The following is a 20,162-nucleotide window of genomic DNA, read 5'->3' as shown; positions in this document are numbered from 1 at the left end:
CAAAGACTGTGGATCTCATATGCTTGGCTGGAGCTGGTTCTGCATTTTTATTCCAGTTTAGGGAAGTCAGGGAAGGATTTTTTTCCCCCAGGTGGTTAGTTGCTGCTTCTCTCAGGCCAGGAGAATGGGTTGGGGGAAAAAAAAAGCCCTGCAGAGCACTTCACTCCCTGGCCCAGGCAATTCCAATGTAAATGAAGCCGCCTAGGGCAGGGAGGGAAGGGATCAGATAGATAGGAGACAGGAGTGTGAGGCAGTATAGACGAAGTTACTTATCTTGCTTGGTGATGACTGTTTTATCTGAGATGCCAAAGGGGTCTGTAGCCAGTGTGCACTGGCTGGGTCAAGGTTGCCCCCGAGGGTCAGGCCTGTGTCCCGTGCTTGTGCTATCTCAGGAAAGTGTGATCAGCTCCTCCGCTCCTAGTCCAAAGCCCAGCGCCAAGATTTTCTGGCTGGGACACTGCACTCCAGGCTCCAAAACCAGTTGCTGCTTTCCAGTGATTTCTCCTCCTGCCAGCCGTGTAGCTGTGCAGCTTGCATTCACTGACTCGTTTCCCAGAGGTGACTTCAGGGGGCTAGGGCTGCATCCCTTGCTTGTGCCATTTCAGAAAGCTGTGCTCAGCTCCTCTGAGCTTAGTCCAAAGCCTGGCGCCAAGGTTTTCTGACGGGGAAGCTGGCTCCAGTCTCCAAAAACAGTCGCTGCTTCCCCATGGTTGCTCATTCTCTTGACAGCCGCATCAGTGTGCAGCCTGCTTGCACTGGCTGAGTCTCTACCGAGGTTACTCCAGGGGGTTAGGGGTTAGGGCTGTGTCCGTGCTTGCCCTGTCTCAGTAAGCCACAATCAGCCCCGCCTCTCAGGCACCAGGGAACCATGAGGGCTCAAGGTTGTGGCATGGGACGTCAGTTCCAGAAGCGTTTGCTGCTTCAGGATGCGGCTTTTCACTCCCTTGTCACTCAGGTCCACTCTTTAGTTCTGTGTTTGATGGTCAGAGTTCATAGATTGTCATGTATGTGATCAATTACTTGTTTTTCCAATTCTTTGTTGCAAGAGGGATCCTCGGTAGTTCTACCTAGTCAGCCAACTTGGCCCCGCCTCCCCTGTAAGGGACTCTTGATAAACTCACAGATTCCAAGGTTTTTCACAGGAATCTGAGTTTTCAATAAATTGGTATCTCAACCTGAACGCCGCATAATAGAATTTGTTACAGAATTTATGTATTTTCAGTTCCTCTCCATTATTCCTCATTTTTACTAGCTGATTTTGATCAGATGAGCTCCATGAACATGCCACAACCACTGAACCACCCCTTTGCTCTCATATGCTCAGCCCAGGCAATATCACCCAGGCTTGCCATCTGGATGTCTTATTCCATGAATCGGTTGGCCTCCCACAGTTCTGGACCCATTGAATTAATGAAACCTTCTGCCTTCTGCTTCTCTCTATTGTGATGTCTATACACCCTAGAAACATCTTTTAAAATGTGATTCTCACTGTCTTAGTGAGCTAAATACTCCTGATAGAATAGGATATTTATAGACACGTCAGCAGCCCTTGTCAAATTCTTTCAAATACTTTTTTTGAAAAAGTGATACTCAGACCTTGAGAGGAAACCCCTCCATACACAGTCACTGTTTCTCTCACTCATACCTACTCATATTCAACATCTCTTGTTCTTTATAAAATTACATTTTAAAATAGCTTAGAGGAAAACCTAGCTCAGTATAGACTCAATGTTGATTCTTTGGTGTTCAGTACTGATCATTGAATGGGGACACTTGGTAGTCCCAGGGCTGGGGCTCCTCTTTCAGAGCTGCAAGTTTGGAGGTGGGCTGGTTTCATCAGTGGAGGGAGAGGCCCTATTTGCATGTCATTCTCCTATATAGCAAATTCTGGAGTGGATAACATCAGAGAGGGCAATATCCAAGAACAGATATTAGTGTTCTGAGGGAGTTGGAGAGGACAATGATAGTATTAAAGAAAATATATATATATTTTTATTATGTGATTGTGCAATTATTAGTGTTGTGAGAAACTGGCAAACTCTCTTCCAAAATGGCTGTGACATTTTATATTTCCACTAGCAAGGAATGATGGTTCTTGTTGCTTTACATTTTTACCAGCAATTGATGTTGTCATTTTCTTTATTTTTAGACATTCTAATAGGTGCACAGTGGTACCTCATTGCTATTTTTATTTGCAATTCATTAACAGGAAATGAGGTTGGTCATTTTTGTATTCATATTAGGTATCTCTATATCAGTGAGATATCTGTTAATATTTTTGCCCATTTTTTAAAAGTTGTGTTGCTTTCTATCTTATAGTTAAGTTTAAGAATTCTTTGAGTATTTTATATATCAGTCCTCTACAAGATGTGTTTACAAAATATTTCTCCCATTTTGTAGCTCGTCTTTTGAGTCTCTTCATAACGTTTTTCACACAGCAAAACTTTATAATTTGAAGTAACACCAACCAGGCAATAATTTATTTCAAGGTACATACTTTTTTTTTTGCCATTTTAACCTTTTTGAATCGTATAAGTCAGTGACTTTAATTACATTCATCATGCTGTGCAACCATCACCTTTTTTCCAAAAGTTTTTATCACCCTAAACAGAAACTCAGTACCTCTTAAGCCTTAACGCACCTTTCCTTTTACCCCCAGGCCCTGGTAACCACTAATAAACTTTGTCTTTATGCATTTGCCTATTCTAGATATTTTACATAAGTGGGATCATGCAATATTTGTCCTTTTGTGACTGACTTATTTCAAGCAGTGTAATGTTTTCAAGGTTTATCCATGTCATAGCATGTGGCAAGACTTCTTTTTATGGCTGAGTACTATTCAATTGCATGAATATACCACAGTTTGTTTATCCAGTTATCATTTGATGGGCACGCGGGTTGTTTTGGCTATTGTGAATAATGCAACAACAAGCATTGGTGTAAAAGGATCTGAGTTCCTCTAACTGTATCTTTAATTCATTCAGGAAAGAGGAGTATAATTAATTCTTGCTGCAGACTCTGAATATTAAGTCATATCACTTTGCCAGATTCATAAGGCTTGTCACTGTGTGGGGGGGGTGGGGAGGGAAGATACTGGGTCATTCTTTAGGGGAGAGTCTTTAAACAGTTCTGCAGGCTGATGTTCAAGGCATTTTGGAATTGATTTTAAGAAGTCTTTGCGTTTTTTTTCTATACAGAGAAGTTCGTGTTCTTGTATGTTTTCCTGTTATTAAAACAGGAAGACACATCACTCTCATTTTGTGAGAGCCTGATTCTCCACTGATTCTCGAACACGTCTCTGAGCTATTTTAATACTCTCATTTGTACACTACTGAAGTTTGTGGAAGCTAAATCCATCTCACTTACTTAAATACCTTTCACCAGGTATTACCTAACTTGTCAAGGATCATATCTTTATTTGAATCAGGTTATTTGGTTTTGATGCTTCTTTTTTCCCTCCAAAATACATTTTAATCTGTAAATTCTCTGCTCTGCAATAATTTAGGTCTGAGTGCTAATTTTAGATGGAGACCCTTGGTGGGGCAGAAGCCTGATTACACCTGACTGGAGACAGTGTGAGTCTGTATGAGAGAAAGGACCCATTTAGGGATAGTGTGTATCCGTCTGAAGGAAGGAGCCCATGTGGGGACAGTGTGTGCCTGTCTGAGGGAAAGGGCCCAAGAGGGGACACTATGTACCTGTCTGACTGAAAGTGTTCACCTGTGGACAGTGTGAGCCTGTCTGAGGGAAGGGTCTTATGTGGGTATAGTGTGGACCTATTTGAAGGAAGGGGACCATGTGGTGACACTGTGAGCCTGTCTGACTGGAGAGAGCATGAGCTAGGTATGCAGGGTACATGGACCACAGTGAGGTTTCTCTTTGTGGGAAATATGTCCCAATCACAGAGACAACTAGATTCTTCAGGATCTTCTGTTTGTCAAGAGTAAAATCAGGTCATATAGGAAAGTGGTATAGGAAAGATCACTGGTGACTGGAAAATCTCATCTGTAATCTGAAAAAGTTACTTTCAAGATTTCCAAGGCTGCAGAGAGAATGTGAGGAGTTAGAGCAGCAAAAAATAAGCCACAAAGAGTCCCAGGTGGCAGCTGAGAGCTAAGAGAGCAAAGGAATTCCCTGACCACAGAGGAAGACCCTCCTCAGTGCCCCATATAACTTCCCTTGTGGTTGGATTCTTGCTTGGTGGTTCCTGAGCACCCTCTGCAGCTGAGCTCCTCCTGTTCCCTGCAGAGAAGGTTTATGTCTGTGTTCCCAGTGCATCTGGACCACAGTGTCTTGGGCACAGTAATACATGCCTGCGTCCTCAGCAGTCATGGTGCTCAGCTGTAAGAACACTTGGTTCTTTCCTGTGTCCCTAGAGATGCTCACCCGAGACTGGAGATTGGGGTTGTAGTTGGTGCTTCCATCACCCCAGATTATACCAATCCACTCCAGCCCCTTTTCTGGGCTATGGCGGATCCATGACACTCCGTATCTCGAAATTGAACGTGTGTAGGTGGCACAGAAGAGGCTGAGCTTCTGCGAGTGTACCACCATCCCCTCTCCCCATTGCACAAGGTGGTCCTTTGCTTGGACACCTGGAAACAGAGAACCGTTGTAACACAGACACATTGCTTCACACCTCACCCATTTCTGTCACTCAGGTCACTCACCATGGAAAGCGGCCAGCAGGTAAAGGAGGACTGGCAGGGACTCCATGTCTGTCTGTGTGGGGAGACCTCCTTGACAAAGACCCCAGCCCAAAACAAGGAGGCAGATGGCATTCCACACCTCAGCACAGACTTCTTCTTGATTCTAGTTTATTTGCATATGCAAAGCTGCAGAGTACGAGGTGGAGCTTTCCTGTGATTGGGAGGTCACTGCCTCTGTGGCTCTTCTGTGGCAAGAGTCAGGAGAAGTTCCCCAGCCCTATTGAGCAGAGGAGGGAAGACCTGGGTAAAGACAGAGATGCTCAGTGAATATGATCAGTACTGAAGTGCTCTTCCCGTGGGCCTCCACATGCTTCTCCTTTCTGAACTATCCTTGGAAGGTAAGTTGGAAGCTCTGGTTAGTACACTGAGTTATTGAAGGATGATACGGGATAAAGAGGGCTGGATAATATAATCTGTCTCTGTAGCTATCAAAACATGCAAATTATTGAACAAAATATAGATCATTAAAGATTGAGAATGTGCAGAGATAAAGACAGCTTCATTTTTTGCAGTGTAATGGACTGAGAGTAAATGAAAATGCACATAGGCTTATTATTTGTCACTTATTTTACTTAAAACACTGAATGAATTTGGTAGATATGTTAATATGGAAAAATGTCTTAAGTATATTCTCATCATGGGGTGCTACTGAACAAATATTCATATAAAAACTATGTTTTTTTTTTTTTTAATATGATGGGAGGAAGTGGACTAAACAAAGAAAAGAGTTTTACCAAAATCCCGTGCATGAATTGTTCTGAATAAAAAATGCTTGAGACACATATGGAATGTTCTTGATACTCTTATGAGTTAAAACATAAATCATAAAAACATTAAACACATGAAAAGACAATGAAAGCTTCAATTTTTGCAGTCTAGGGAATTCAGAATAAATGAAAATGGGTGTATCCTTGTTATTCAACATTCACTGTCTTACTCTATTTGACCAAAGCCCCGAGTACTACTGCCTCTGCCCTCATTCCCCAGCAGACCCTCAGACCTGGATTATCAATCTCAGAACTATGGGGAGAGTGGCCCTCAGAGGAGAGCATTTCCTAGACTGTGACCCATGGATCTTGGAGGTCATGGCAAAGAGAAGGACATTTGGAGTGAACCCTAGGACTATGGAAGCCATACCGTTCTCAGCTGTCCTCAGACTGGACTTTGATCTTTTCTGTGACATGTCTACATTTGAGAATTAAGCGGCTGTTACATAACCTGTTTTATTCCAATGATCCCTCACTGCCAAAGTTTCTAATGATTTCTACGGGTCCTGGTTTCCAAAAAAAAAAAAAAGCACTCGAATATTATATCTAAATAAGATAACATCACTTGTGTTTTCTAATTATCGAAATGAATATTTAATTAGAACATCCTGTATGAATTGAAAGGAATTAAGCACAAAACAAAATGAGTGAAAAGAAGCACAGAACATTTTGGCAAAGTCTACCAAGGAAAGAAATGAATCTGAGGAAAAGGGACCAGCCTAATCTGGGTCTGGTTCTTTGCAGCCTTGATGGAGTTTGTGTAGGACATCTACAGGCTGGAGTATGCAGCATCCCTACAAACCAGAGCCTGGGTTATAGACTAGAACACACCCACATTCAATACTGACTGCCGTGAGACACAGGGGATATTTCACAGGAAGCCCCTCACCCAAGGGATAATGGGAGAGTCTTCATGACCTCTGAGTGGACATCAATGTCCCCAAGATCTTTCCCTCCAGACACTACGGAAGTCTTCGGTTTCCAGCGCAGCAAAGGAAATGGTGCTTCTCTCAGAAAGGGTGAGCTTCACCTAACCATGATACTGAGGTTGATCTTGCATGGACACCATTCCACTGGTGTAAACTGGGCTGTGTTTTCTGGGAGTGAATCTTCAGGTACACTGACATTTTGTGGGGTAGAGGTAAAATCTGATATTGTGCCAATGGGTGTACACAGCTAGTTTTCAAATGTGACACACTATGAAATTTGTGTAGGTTTAAGGATTTGCTTCAAAAGCAGAGACTTGAGGACATGGGTTTTGTGGAATGAGGTTATATCAGTAGAGAAGTCCATGGCACAACTTATAACCTTCAACATGTGACTCATTCCCTCAGGGGGTGGAAGGCTGCAGGGAACTCCTAGCTGACAGGATCTGGTAAAACAGAGCATGTGCTTGTCCAGGAATGCAGAGAGGCTGCACATGGGAAGGATGAAGGAGAACTACCTGCAAAGTCTCTCCATGGTGTGGGAACAGGCAGCCAGGAAGGGAGCTGTGGTTTGTATTCTGACTTATGTGGTTCTGAAGTAGGAAAATGTAAGTCCATTTTACGTGATTAAAGCCCATGTACACTTAGAGATAAAACAAAGAAATTTGAGAATCCTCATTATAGATCATTTCATTGATGGCCTATGGAGGCACAGTCTCCCGTTTCTTATACAAATTATATCAAACTCTATACATAACTCCAAAACTTTAAAATAAATTACAATAAACTTTGATAGATATTTCCATTCAAGTCTTAGAAAATATCCTCATGTTTTCTTGCTAACTGATGAATTTTATTCCTGGTGAGGATTCAGCATCCTTCTTTTAGGTGCTCTGTCTTTCAGGAGGAGCTGAGATCCAACGCTGGTCCGTTTTTTGGGTCTGGCCTCAGTAACATCTCAGTATATACAAAAGCTCATTTAATTTTCACCAACATTTCCTATATTTAAGTCCTCAAGACTCATCTCAGACGCTGTGCAAAGACACGCTGTTTTCACACACAGAGAAAGGGCATGGGACACGAGTGATGACTTTGACATTGCTACCCTGTGTGAGCATGGAGAAGCCTCATTTACTCTCTGAATACACATGCTCCTGTTGACAGAGGGGATGGAACAGTGACCTCAAGTGTTCTTTCACCCTTCATATCTATAGTTCTCTGTGTAACTTCATAACTTGTGCCCTGGCCAGGTTGGACTGCTCACCTCCTCAACATCAAACTTCTCATCTGTGTTTTTATTCCTCATTTCTACTCCTTTACTATACAAAAAACAATCCTTTGTGATGATGAGGTCTTCTGATCCTGGGAAATGGTGAGAATGTATGTGTGTGTGAGTGTGACAGGACCTTTGAGTGTGTGACTATGGGAATGTCCATGAGGGTGTATGTGATGTGTATGCTGTGCGTGTGTGTGTGCACGTGCACCTGTGGTCCTCTTTCAGTGCCATATAATGTATGTTTCTTGTTTCAGACAAAAGTCAGAAAAGCATGAAGAACCTTGTCCAACGTATTGTCGTTGAATGGAAATGTCCTGTGTATGTCAATGATACAGACTCCATAGGTATCCTGAATAAGACACTTGAGGCTGCCAGGGTCTTGGACCCGAATACATGAAACACCTGTACGCAGGTAATTATAGTGGCTCAATTCATAATTGGCAAAACTGGAACCAATCAAAATGCCCTTCAATGTGTGAATGGATAAACAATCTAGGTTACAGCCACACAGAGAAATATTATTCAGTGATAAAAAGAAAATGAGTTATCAAGCCATGAAAAGACATGGGTGAATCTTAAATGCAAGGAGTCAGGCTGAAAAGATTACATACTGTATGATTTCATCTACATGACATTCTGGAAAAGGCAAAACTATACATACGGTGAAGGGATCACTTGCATCATGGGCTAACTGGTCCCCCAGCCACCCCGGCCTCCTCTGCATTTTCCCACACACAGGTGTCTTCCTAATAAAATTCATGCAAACTTAATTCTATCAGACTAACACACACTCTAAAAAAGTTGTTGATAATTGAACATGCTTGTATTGGTAAATATAAACTACCTAATACCCATGAATTAGGTGATCTTGCTGAACTAGACAGAAAGAAAACAGACTAAGAGAAAAAGAGACACCAGGCCAATGATGAGTCTGAGTGACCACATTCCTGGGTGAGGAGGAGTGTAACCTCGTTCCACATGTATATATTACTGACACTGACTGTGATGGGTTGAATTATGTCCCCCTAAAAGTTTGTGTATCAACTTGGTTAGGCCATGTTTGGTCTTTCTCAATTTTGTGATTATAATTTTATATTGAGAGGATTAGGGAGGGATTATAACACTTCCCTGATCCAAGGCAAAAGGAGTTTTCCTGGGATGTGGCCTGCACCACCTTTTATCTCTGAAGAGATGAAAGGAAAGGGAAGCAAGCAGAGAGTTCGGGACCTCATACCATCAAGAAAGCAGCACTAAAAGCAGAGCAGGTCCTTTGGACCTGGGGTCCCTATGCCTGAGAAGCTCCTTGGCCATGGGAAGACTGAGGACAAGGACTTTCCTTCAGAGCCAACAGAGAGAGAAAACCTTCCCCTGGAGCCAACACCCTGAATTTGGACTTGTAACCTACTAGACTGTGAGAAAATAAATTTCTCTTTGTTAAAACCATCCACTTGTGGTATTTCTGTTACGACAATACTCGATGACTAAGACACTGACCCAGCCACCCTCTTGGCTCTAACCTGAATCCCAAAGTTTGACCTAACTGGGCAATACCACTGAGGTCTCTGCCCTGAGTCTGACCTTTTGGAAGCAGATTTCCAGACCTGTCTCCCAAGGCAGTGCTGGGTGGTTACGAACTGCCAAACTTCCAGCTAGTAATGGAGCACTTAACTGTGCCATCCAGGGATTTCATCTTCCCTGAGTCTGACTGGAAAAATCTTCCCAGGTTTTCCTGAGTTTCATCACAACTGTGATCCTGGGACCCCTGGCAGAGTCAGTTCCCTTCCATAAGAGACAGGCTGCTTTTTCTGCCTGTGAGCGTATTTTCTCCTGTTAAAATATAACATCTACACGTAGAGAGATTCCCTGGAGGAAACTGTGAAATGGAGAAGAATCCCCAGACCACAACAGGAAACCATCCCTTAAACTACATCTTCACCTGCTCCTAGGTTTGAATCCTGTGTTCAGTGTGTTCTCAGCGCCCCTTGCAGCCCAGTCCTTTCCCTGCAGGGAGGTTTTTTTCTGAGCTCACATTGACTTTCTCTCACTGTATCTCTCATACAGTAACACACAGCATTACCCTCAGCTTTTGGGCTATCCATTTGCAAATAAAGTATGTTCTTGGCATTATCTCTGGTGGTTGCAAATCAGCCCTTCGCAGATCCTGTGTAGCATATGGCAGTACCATCATTGCTAATGTATGACACCCTCTGCAAGCCTTTCCCTGGAGCCTGGATGACCCAGCTCATGTTGTAGTTACTGAAGGTGAATACAGAGGCTGCAAAGGAGAGTTTCAGAGATTCTCAGGCTGCCTCACATCTCTACTAGAAGCCAGCAGCTGCATGTCACAGTGAACACCTGCAAGCACAGGGACATCCTGGTCAGGAAAACCATCACACATACCAAGAGTTTCCCTCAATCATATCCACTCACATACTCAATATCTCTTGTTCTCTATAAAATGACTTTTTAAAAGAGAAACAAAGAAAAGCAGCTCAGCACAGACTTCATGGTGACTCCTTTGTGTTTAGTCCTGATCACTGAATGGAGACACCTGGGAACACTGGGGTTGGGTTTTTCTCCCAGAGCTGCAGGTTTGGGGCTGGGCTGGTTTGGGTCAGCAAGGGAGGGGCCCTATACGCATGTCTTCCTACTATACATCAGTATCAGGGGTTGAATGTCTTCAGAGAGGTCTGTACCTCAGAGCAGACGTGAGTGTCCTGGGGGAGTTTTGTGGCAGTGATAGCATTTGGGAAAAATCTGATTTCTTATTATGAGATCGTGGTGTGCTAAACTCTTAGCATCCATCGTTTTATTTCATTTTTACATAAGCACTAAACATGTGCGCTGGATATCAATATTACCCAAGTTTACTGATGTAAAAGTACACAAAGAACAAAGAGGGGTTGTGTGAAGTCCCAAAAATCACAAATCTGATAAGCGTTATTCCAGTATCTAGTAACATTATTCCAATATCCAAGCCTGTGCTGTTCACAAATGAACCCATCTGCTTCTTCGAACCACCTTCATAGCAGTGTTGGACATGCCTAGTGAGGCTTTTAGAAAGCCCTACCACTAATGAGAACAGGGAGTGATTTTGCTGCATTCTAGTGCTTATCCAAGGAATCTGTAGAAAATCAGGGTCCCTCCAGATTAATTCTCAGAAATCCCTGACATTTACAGTGTCATTATTTCTCTATCACTTCTTCTCTACCAATATACCAATTTATTTATTTGTAACAACTTTATGAAGGTATGAATGACATATAATATACTTCATTTATTTAAGCAAATATTTGACTGAGCGTTAACATAGGTGCACACCAGTGCAGGCATCAACACATCCAAGGGAGTGAACAAGTCCATAAGCTCCAAAAATTTCTTATTGATTCTTTGTAATTCCTCTCTCCTTGCCTTCCTTCAGCCCACCCTGTCCCCAGGCAAATACTGATTTTTTTTTTTAATGTAACTTTAGACTATTTGCATCTTCTAGAATTTATATAAATGAAATTGTTCATCTTCATTCCTTTACTTGCCGCTTTAAGCATTATTATTTAGAGATGCATCCACTTTGACACCTGTATCAAGAATTAATTTTAATGCTAAATAGTATTCCAAAGTATGCAAATATCTCAATTGCTGATATATGTCCATGCTGAGAGGTATTTGGATTTTTTCAACTTTCTGGCTGTTACAGAGAAAGTTGTTACTCAGATTGGAGATGTAGATAGCGAAGAAATGGGAGCCCTGGTGCTGCAGTGGTTAGGAGCTCAGCTGCCAACCAAAAGGTCGGTGGTTTGAATCTACCAGCTGCTTTGTGGAAACTTGCTGGGGCAGTTCTACTATGCTCTATAGGGTCGCTATGAGTTGAAATCTTTTTTTTTTTTTTTTTGGCCTTCGATCAACAACAACAAATACCTATAAATTGATAAACTGCAAATGAACACCGTTCCTTTAACCCATCAGAAAATTGAAGACACAGGACAAGCAATATATTTGAAATCTGAAGAGAGATAGATACCTCCAGGTAGAAATATACTCAAACTTTAGCTTACCTGGGGCAGAGGGTGACAAATGGCATTTAAAATAATCAGATAAGGCGAGAAACATTTAATGAATTTCTTCAGGCTGAATCTCTTAAAGTACTTATAATGTGAAGCTCCTGAGGTCACATAGTCAGGGGGCTTCTAACACCCATGCAGGCTCTTCTTGCATGATTGAGAATAAAATAAAGCACAAACCTCTGATGATGATGGGTGTTGGAGAGGATCAGAGGGCACTTCCAAGTGCACATGGACCATCTACTATGTCTCCACTACAGAACAAAACTATTGATCTGCTGAGGAAAACCTTCAAAAACTATACACTAAAGCCACTGGTGAAATCTGAGAGTCTGAGGGGAGAATTGAGGTTGTCAAAATTCTGCTCATACCATCTCACATCTCTTCCCTGAGGAATAAAAGCCTTATTCTGCAGGAGAAGGGCACCAAAACTGGAAGCTGAGTTCACATGTGGAGAATCACTTCTCTTGGGGGAAAAAACAGATGGAGGAAAAAGACACCCTACCCTGGGGAGGAGCAGTAAGACATGGTATGTGCAAGATGGCCTCTGGGGGAGGGATAGGGACCCTTGAAAGGCCACACTCCACATGCAATTTTAAGGTTTCCACCTAAGAATGAGGCTTTTTTAAAAGGGCAGAGAAAACATCCTTTAGCTCATACCCCATGAAAACATTAACAACTCAAATTAAAAAAAAAAAAATTAAATGACCCTGGAATTCACCTGGGAGTACTGAAATGGCAAATTCTCCATGAAGAACACAAAGTAAAGACACAAGCCTTAATGGGGCAAAAAAAAAAAAAAAAAGTGTCACTAGAGGAACCTGAAGTCTCTGGTGCCCATAGCAAAAGAGAATATCAATTCTGGTAGCCATGGCAGCAATAACTCCAAACACAGCCATAACTAGATTCACTCAAACCTTCACAATAAAGGATTAGCAATGGTAAGGTGTGATTATCTCAAAGGAGATAAATAATAACAATAAATAAAACGGATTATTGTTCTTTCCAAAACGTCTAGCTTTCAACCAATGTTAGGGACATACCATAAGAAACACAACAGTATTTGAGGACAAACTATCAAAGTAAGATTCAAATATGACACAGATATTGGAACTACCAAACTAAGCAGTAAAGTTAAAATAACTCTGATTAATAGGTTAAAAATTTAATAAATTCAAAGACTATATTATCAGGTAAGTAATCTCAGCAGAGTTATGTAAACCACAAGAAAAAAAAATAGAAATTTTATAGTTAAATAAAATCACGCAGTAGCAGAAAATAACAGAGCTTTTTAAGGGATCATCAGTAGACTTGGCAATATTGTGAAAAGAAAGTGAACTTTAAAATGTGGCAAAAAATTATCCAAACTGAAATTCAAAGATGAAAAGAGTGTAGAAAACACAACAGAATATCCAAGATCTGTGGGACAATACCAAACCATGCAATATAGGTGTCATTGGAATTCCAGAGGGGAAGAAAGAGAACAGGGAAGAACAAATATTTAAAGAAAACACAGACACACTCACACACACTTATTTAAACTACTGAAAGACAGAGATAATTTTGAAGGGAAACAGAGGATACATCACTTACAGATGAACAAGAAAATGATTACAGCTGGTTTCTTGTTAAAATCATACAAGCAAGAATATAATGGAGTGATATATTTCATGCAGAAAGAAAAATAAATCCAGAATTCTATATGCAGAGAAAATACCATTTCAAAGAGACAGAGTCCTTGTATCAATTTAAGCTGTCCTATCTCTCTCACAGACCCCTCCATCAGAACCCCCAGGGGTTCTTGAAGACATATAGCAATGTGATCAGCTGACTAGTCTCTTTCCCTCTCCCTTTCCGTCTCAGTTTATCTATATATACATAAAATGATATATATAATGGTATATTTATAATTTTTCATATAGTATAGGCTCTATTTCTCTAGAGAACACTAATATATAAATTTATCTAAATTTAATCTGTTATCAAATCATATTTATTTTTCATTAATATATGATCAAACAATATTATTTTGTTGTTATTGTCAGAATATTTAACTAAAGATGTGTTTGATATATATTTTTTAATCAAAAGAACAAAAATTTGTTTCTTCTCTTTGTTTTTAATATCTCCCAATTTTCTGTGTGATTTATTCTCTTCTTATTCCATTCTTTGTTGATTTAAACAATCTAGCTTTACTTTTTTTTTGTAGATGAGATGTTATATTTTTCTTTACTTGAAGATTTTCCATTCTTTTTTGTTCAATTTGTATAATTGTGATTAAATTTTATATATATTCAAGATATCCATGTATAACTCCTGTTTATGTAAAGAGTTTATGTTAGGATTTAAACCTTTATCTAGTTCATCTATAGATTCAACTCCATCACATCAAAATTTGAACAAGTTATTTTGAGGATATTAACAAACTACTTTAACTCTAAATTTTATACAGAAATCATGTCAGGGCTTAAACCTTACCTAGAATTATTTTTGACTATCTTTCTGATAATTCTAATAAAAAGTGTGATTATTTCTAAAGGATTTCATCTTCTGTTGTTCTACTTCCTTTAGGAAAAGTAACTTCAATCACAACAATTTCCAGTGGGCATTAAAATGATATTAAAGAGTACTATCAACAACTCTGGAACCCTAGTAGCACATTGGTTAAGATATCGGCTGCTAACCAAGGGGTTGGCAGTTCAAACCCACTATTGCCTCTTTGGAAACCCTATGGGGCAGTTCTACTCTGTCTTAAAGGGCCACTATGAGTTGGAATCAACTCGATGGCAATGAGTTTGGTTTTCGGTTTTATCAAAATCTGATGTTAGATAAAATGATCCAATTCTTTAAAAACATACTCTAACAGACACTAGGAGAAATATACAATCTGAATAAGCCTACACCTATTAAATAAAAGAAGCCTTGGTGGTGTAGTGATTAAAGCACTTGGCTCCTTCTCAAAAGTTCAGTTGTTCAAACTCTGAAGGAGAAAGTTCAGCAGTTCAAACTCTGAAGGAGAAAGATGTGGCAGTCTGCTTCTGTACAGATTTACAGCCTCAGAAACCATATGGGGCAGTCCTACTTTATCCTACAGAGTTGCTACAAGTTGGAATTGGCTTGATCACAATTTGTTTTTTGGGATTTATTAAACATGTTTATTAATCACACAATAACCTTCCAAAAAAAAAAAAAAAGGACCAAGACCAAGTGGATTCACTGGTTATTTCAAGCAAACATTTAAAAAGAATTACCATGAATTCTTCCCTGAGTCTTCCAAAAAATAGAAAAGGAGGGAATACTTCTTAACTAATTCTATGATGCCATGACAATATTATGAAAATACTGAACCAGACAAATACAAGAAAGGAAATTAAAATCCAATACCTTTCAGTAACATAATGGCAAATATCCTCAATGGCAAATAAAAAAACTTTTTTTTATATTTAATATTAGCAAATAAAAAGTGGGATTTGCAAAATCTCAACAACGTATTAAAAGAATTATATACCATAACCAAGTGCAATTTATCTCAGCTTTGCAAGATAGATTCAGCATTCCCACATCAATTTATGTAATTCATCATCTCAACACACAAAACAAGGAACTAATAAAAGCATACCAATAGCTGTAGAAAAGACATTCAGTAAAATCCCACACACATTCATGATAAAAATTGTGCCAAAACTAGGAATAGTAGTGACCTTTTTCAACTTGATAAAAAAAAATTATAAAAAGTAAAAACTATAGCTAGTATTATGCTATAAGTGCTTTCATTCTCAGAACGGGAACAAGGCAAAAATATTCTTCCTCATCACTCCTATTCAACTGTGTACTGGAGCTAGCTAATGCTATTAGATAAGAAATTGAAATAAAAGGTACCTAGATTGGAAGAAAGAAATAAAACTGTCTTGCTTTGCTATTATGATTGTTTTTTTTTTTTTGTAGAAGAATCCCAAAATATTAAAAAAAAATCTCTGGGATGTAATAAATGATTATAGCAAGACTACAAGATACAAAGTTATAAAAGTCAATTACATACTTATATACTGGCAAAGAATACTTGAAATTTGAAATTAAAGATGCAATATTATTTATATTATCACACACACACACAAACAAGTGTAAATCTATTAAAGCATGTACAAGATTGTTACCTGAAGCAGGTCCTGCCTTGTACGGCTTCTTGTCAATAAAGACGCACTAAGGTGAGGAGGAGGGAGAAAGTTTATTATAAGCACTCAGGCAAGGAGCAAGGACAGGTATACCTCAAGCCAAGCTCCCTGAACAAAGGGAGGCAAAACATTTTATACCATCCCTCACAAGATAGTACATAAAAACATCATGGAATACACATAGGTTTTCATGACATGCAGATGCAGTAAGACAAATTGTATTTTTCTTCTTTAACATGTACAGAAAATGGTCGATGAGTCACACCCTGGGTGGAGATTTTAATACTCAATTAGGTCTTAGTGTGGCTTAGGTTACTTTAGGACATTTTTGAGGCTAGTAAACTGCTTTTGGCTGATTTAAAGCAGAAGATAAGTTACAGACAGTACTCAGGGTCTTGATGACAATGAATGGGAGGAAAAGGTCTGGCTTAACAGTGACTGAGCTGCTGTTGGCTGCACCCACTATCAAGATCTATATGAGGAGGAGGAGCCAACTTGGCCCTATAGAGAGAAGACCATGCCAAATCTCCACAGCAAAGACCAGAAAAACTAAGTAAAACAGAGACAAAGATCAATCCTGGAACTCTAAGTATTTAATGAAGATATAAAGAACTCAACCAAGCACTGAATGAAATAAAAAGCTGATAGGGTACAGAGCAAGGAGAGATATGAGTGGTGGTCCCCTATCAGCTAACAGCACAGATTCACAATCTTGGACTCCTGTTGGAGATTGGCACACAGAGAGTAGGGGAAAGCACAGTCACAGAGTTCCCAGCAGGAGACAGAGCATCAGGTAACCAGGGATACACGCTTTTCCACCCCCCACCCTTCCCTCCCTGCCTCAGCCTCCCAGTTGGCCAATCTCCCACTTCCCAGAAGGTCATTCTGAAGCTTCCCAGTGGGCTGATCCACCTAGCAAACACGGCCTGGGAGGCACTGGCTCCGTGCAGTGAGGATTCACCCTGTCCACATGAGCCAGCTCTTTCAGTGCCATTTCTTTGTTGCTGATGTTGCTTTTTTTTTTTTTTTTTTTGGCTTCTTTTGGTTTCTTCCCTGCTTCTAACCACCACCCCCCTTTTCTCTAGAACACCTGATGCTATGTGTCATCTTTGCTTTCTCTTGACAGGCTGAGAAGCACCACTCAGCTGGGAAACTGTTTCCCAGGTCCTTGCCACCATGCTGGTGGGATCCCTGGGGGCTTTTGTTTTGTTTTTCTCTTTTCCTTTTTCTTAATTTCTTGGTTTCTCTTCTCTTTATACTTAACCTTATTTTCCTGTCTCCTGAATACCTGGCACTGTGTGCAATCTCCACCCCTCCTAACTGGACTATACTGCATGGCTTAGGAGCCACTTACTTGGTCCAGGCAGCCATGCCACTTAGATTCCTGGGAGATTTTTTTTTCCTTTTTTTTCTGTTGATTTCTCAGTTTCTTGTCTCTCTACTTCAACAGCAGACTCCCTCAGCACTTTTTTTTTAATTCTTTTATTTTTGGCTCCTTTCTCTCTCTCCTCTTTCTCTTCTCTTCCATATCCAACCTAGCTCCACACATCACAACCTCTACCCTCTGCTTCCTTCCTGCCTATCTGCACCATGTGCTGAACATCCTACCCCCAAGAAGCACAGAACCTGCCCACCACTGATCCTCAGCCTACCTTGCTGGCCCTAGTACTTGCCACAAACAACTCATCCCAGCCCTCCATTCAGCTGGAACTGCCCTGGTGCACCATAGCTGAGTAATCGGCCCTGCCCATTGAACGAGGAGGTGAAAAATACCATGCCCACAGATGAGCAAAGCCCTCCTGCTCAGACATAACCAAATAAAGCAAAAAAGCAGGACGAAACAAACAAATCTATAATCAATAAATGAAGAAAGTAAAAACTGAACATCCTGAAGATAGCAGACAATATCAAAACATAAAAAAAAAAAAGTCTGGATGATTCCAGTAGGCATCCTAAATAAAACACAAGATGACTTTTCAGAAGATGTAAAGGCACTGGAACTACCTGTTAGGGAATTCAAATCTCTAACAGTCAAAGCTATCCAAGAGTTGAAGCAAAAAGCAGGAAAAAAATGGAAAAAAAGACAAATTCATGGAATATACAAACAAAAAATGGAAGAATTCAGGCAAATAATGAAGAAAATATGAAAATAAATTCACAACTAGAAATCTTACCAAAAAATTAAAACTACAAAAGATAAACAAGGTTTCAGAAATGAAAAATGACATAGGTCTGTGGAGCAGATTTGAAACAATGGCAGATAAAAAAGCAAAAACCAAACCCAGTGCCGTTGAGTCTAGGATCAGTAAAATTGAATACAAATATTGGATACGACTTTGAGGAAAAAAAAAAAGAACAAAGGAGAATGAATGAACTCTGAGAAAGATGTGGAACACAATCAAAAGCAAAAATATGCAAATGATTAGAATTCCAGAACAGGGACAGAAAACACAGAAGCATTGAAGAATTGCTGACAGTAGACTTTCCTAATGTCATGAAAGGTGAAAAGCTGATCATCCAAGAAGCTCAAGTAACCCCATACAGATAGACACCTCAAAAAATCACCAAGGCATATCACAATTGCTAAAGACAAAGACAAAGAAAGAATCCTGAAAGCGGCTTGAGAAAATGAAAAAAAAAAAAATCATATACAGACGGGAAACAGTAAGACTAAACTTTGATTACTCAGCAGAAGCCATGCAGGCAAGAAGGCAATGGGATGAAACACATAAAACTTTGAAAGAAAAAAAAAAAAGCCAACTAAAGAAGAATATATCTTGCAAAACTCTTGCTCAAATATGATGGTGAAATTAGGACATTTCCAGATAAACAGAAATTAAGGGGATATGTAAAAACACAACAAAATTAAAGAATTATTAAAGGGAGTCCTTCAGTTTGAGAACAAACAACATCAGACCACAGGCTGAATCTAGGACACAAGATCACATCAGCCAGATACCAATCTAGGAAATGAATTCTCAAGGACTATTCAAAACCAAAAGGTTTACAACAGGGAACCACAGAGTTTAATATGTAAATGAGAACATCAGAACAGTAAAAGAGGGAATAAACCATGTAGGTAGAGAAGTCTTTAATGGAGGGGAAGGCAAGGAGATACCAAGGAATAATAGACTGGTTCAAACCTGGGAAGATACTGGTAAATTTCAAGATAACCACAAAGAAAGTGAACAAACTTACCCATTAAAATAAAGAAGAAAAACATAAAGTCACATAAAAACAAAATCTACAAAAACAAAAAAAGAGAAGAAAAAAATTCACGAACAAAAGGAATTCAGCACAGGAGAGTAAGAGGAACAAAGAAAATGTCAGCACTACATAAAAAGCACTACAAAATGACAGCAACAAACTCACACCTACCTATAATCACACTGAACTAAAATGGCCAGCACCCGAAAACCCTGCCTAAGAGGCACTGATTGTTTTATTCATTTATTGAACATACACAGCCCTCTCAGAATCAGAGAAGTGGGGAGAAGGACTATGGACACACAGAAAATAGGGTGCTGGGTCATAGGTGACATTCCTGCATATTTTCAGAACTTCTCTTAGAAACACTTAGCTCCAACTGACTTTCCCAAGTCCTTGACTCAAGTAATGATTCAGAGTCTAGGGAAGGTTTAGTTTGGCCTAAATTTTGTTACAAACACAATCAACTCTAGTGAACAGAGTGCTTATTGTGTATCTCTGAAAGATGACACTGAATGGAAAAGGGTGATTTACAGAAAGAAAACAAGGTGCGGTTCCCCAAAGTTGAGGGGTTGTGGATGTCAAGCAAAGGTGTCATTTCCCATGTTGTCTGGTCTTCTCACAGCATAAGCACATGTGTGTGCATGGCACACACACATACACACACACAAAGTTCCATACACATACACTTTCAGATATCTTCATTTTTCTGAGAAACTGTAGCTGATTTTTATACTACAAAAATATCACATTGAACTCTTCTGCAAATGAAAAAAAAATAATTTTTTTAATGAAGAAGAAAAAAAAAGATAAAGAAAGTTCACAACTTTTGAGTGATGGTCTAGTTACAGCTAATTTTCTGTCTTAGGCTGGGTTCTCTAGAGAAGCAAAACCAGTAATGCATATAAATACAGAGAGAGAGAGATTTATATTAAGGAAACAGCTCACGCAATTGTAGGTGTTGGAACGTCCCAAGTCCTTGCGTCAGGATAGAGTCCTTTCCCAACTTATGGAGCTGCAGAAGCTGGTGAACCCAAGATGAGCAGC

The 20,162-nt window shown here is 39.9% G+C and overlaps 1 gene segment (V, D, J or C); it reads right to left on the bottom strand.

Annotated features, from left to right (window-relative positions):
- Positions 1-4,113: 4,113 nt before the first annotated feature.
- On the bottom strand, positions 4,114-4,782 carry LOC111752804 (Ig heavy chain V region PJ14-like). The segment is given in 2 exon segments: positions 4,114-4,595; positions 4,671-4,782. Coding segments are annotated over 2 exon segments (528 nt in total).
- Between the last annotated feature and the right edge of the window lie 15,380 nt (positions 4,783-20,162).

The sequence above is a fragment of the Loxodonta africana genome, chromosome 21 (assembly GCF_030014295.1).
Source record: "Loxodonta africana isolate mLoxAfr1 chromosome 21, mLoxAfr1.hap2, whole genome shotgun sequence".
Lineage (NCBI taxonomy): Eukaryota > Metazoa > Chordata > Mammalia > Proboscidea > Elephantidae > Loxodonta > Loxodonta africana.
The sequence above is the reverse complement of the archived record's forward strand: the minus strand, read 5'-3'. Positions and strand labels throughout refer to the sequence as shown.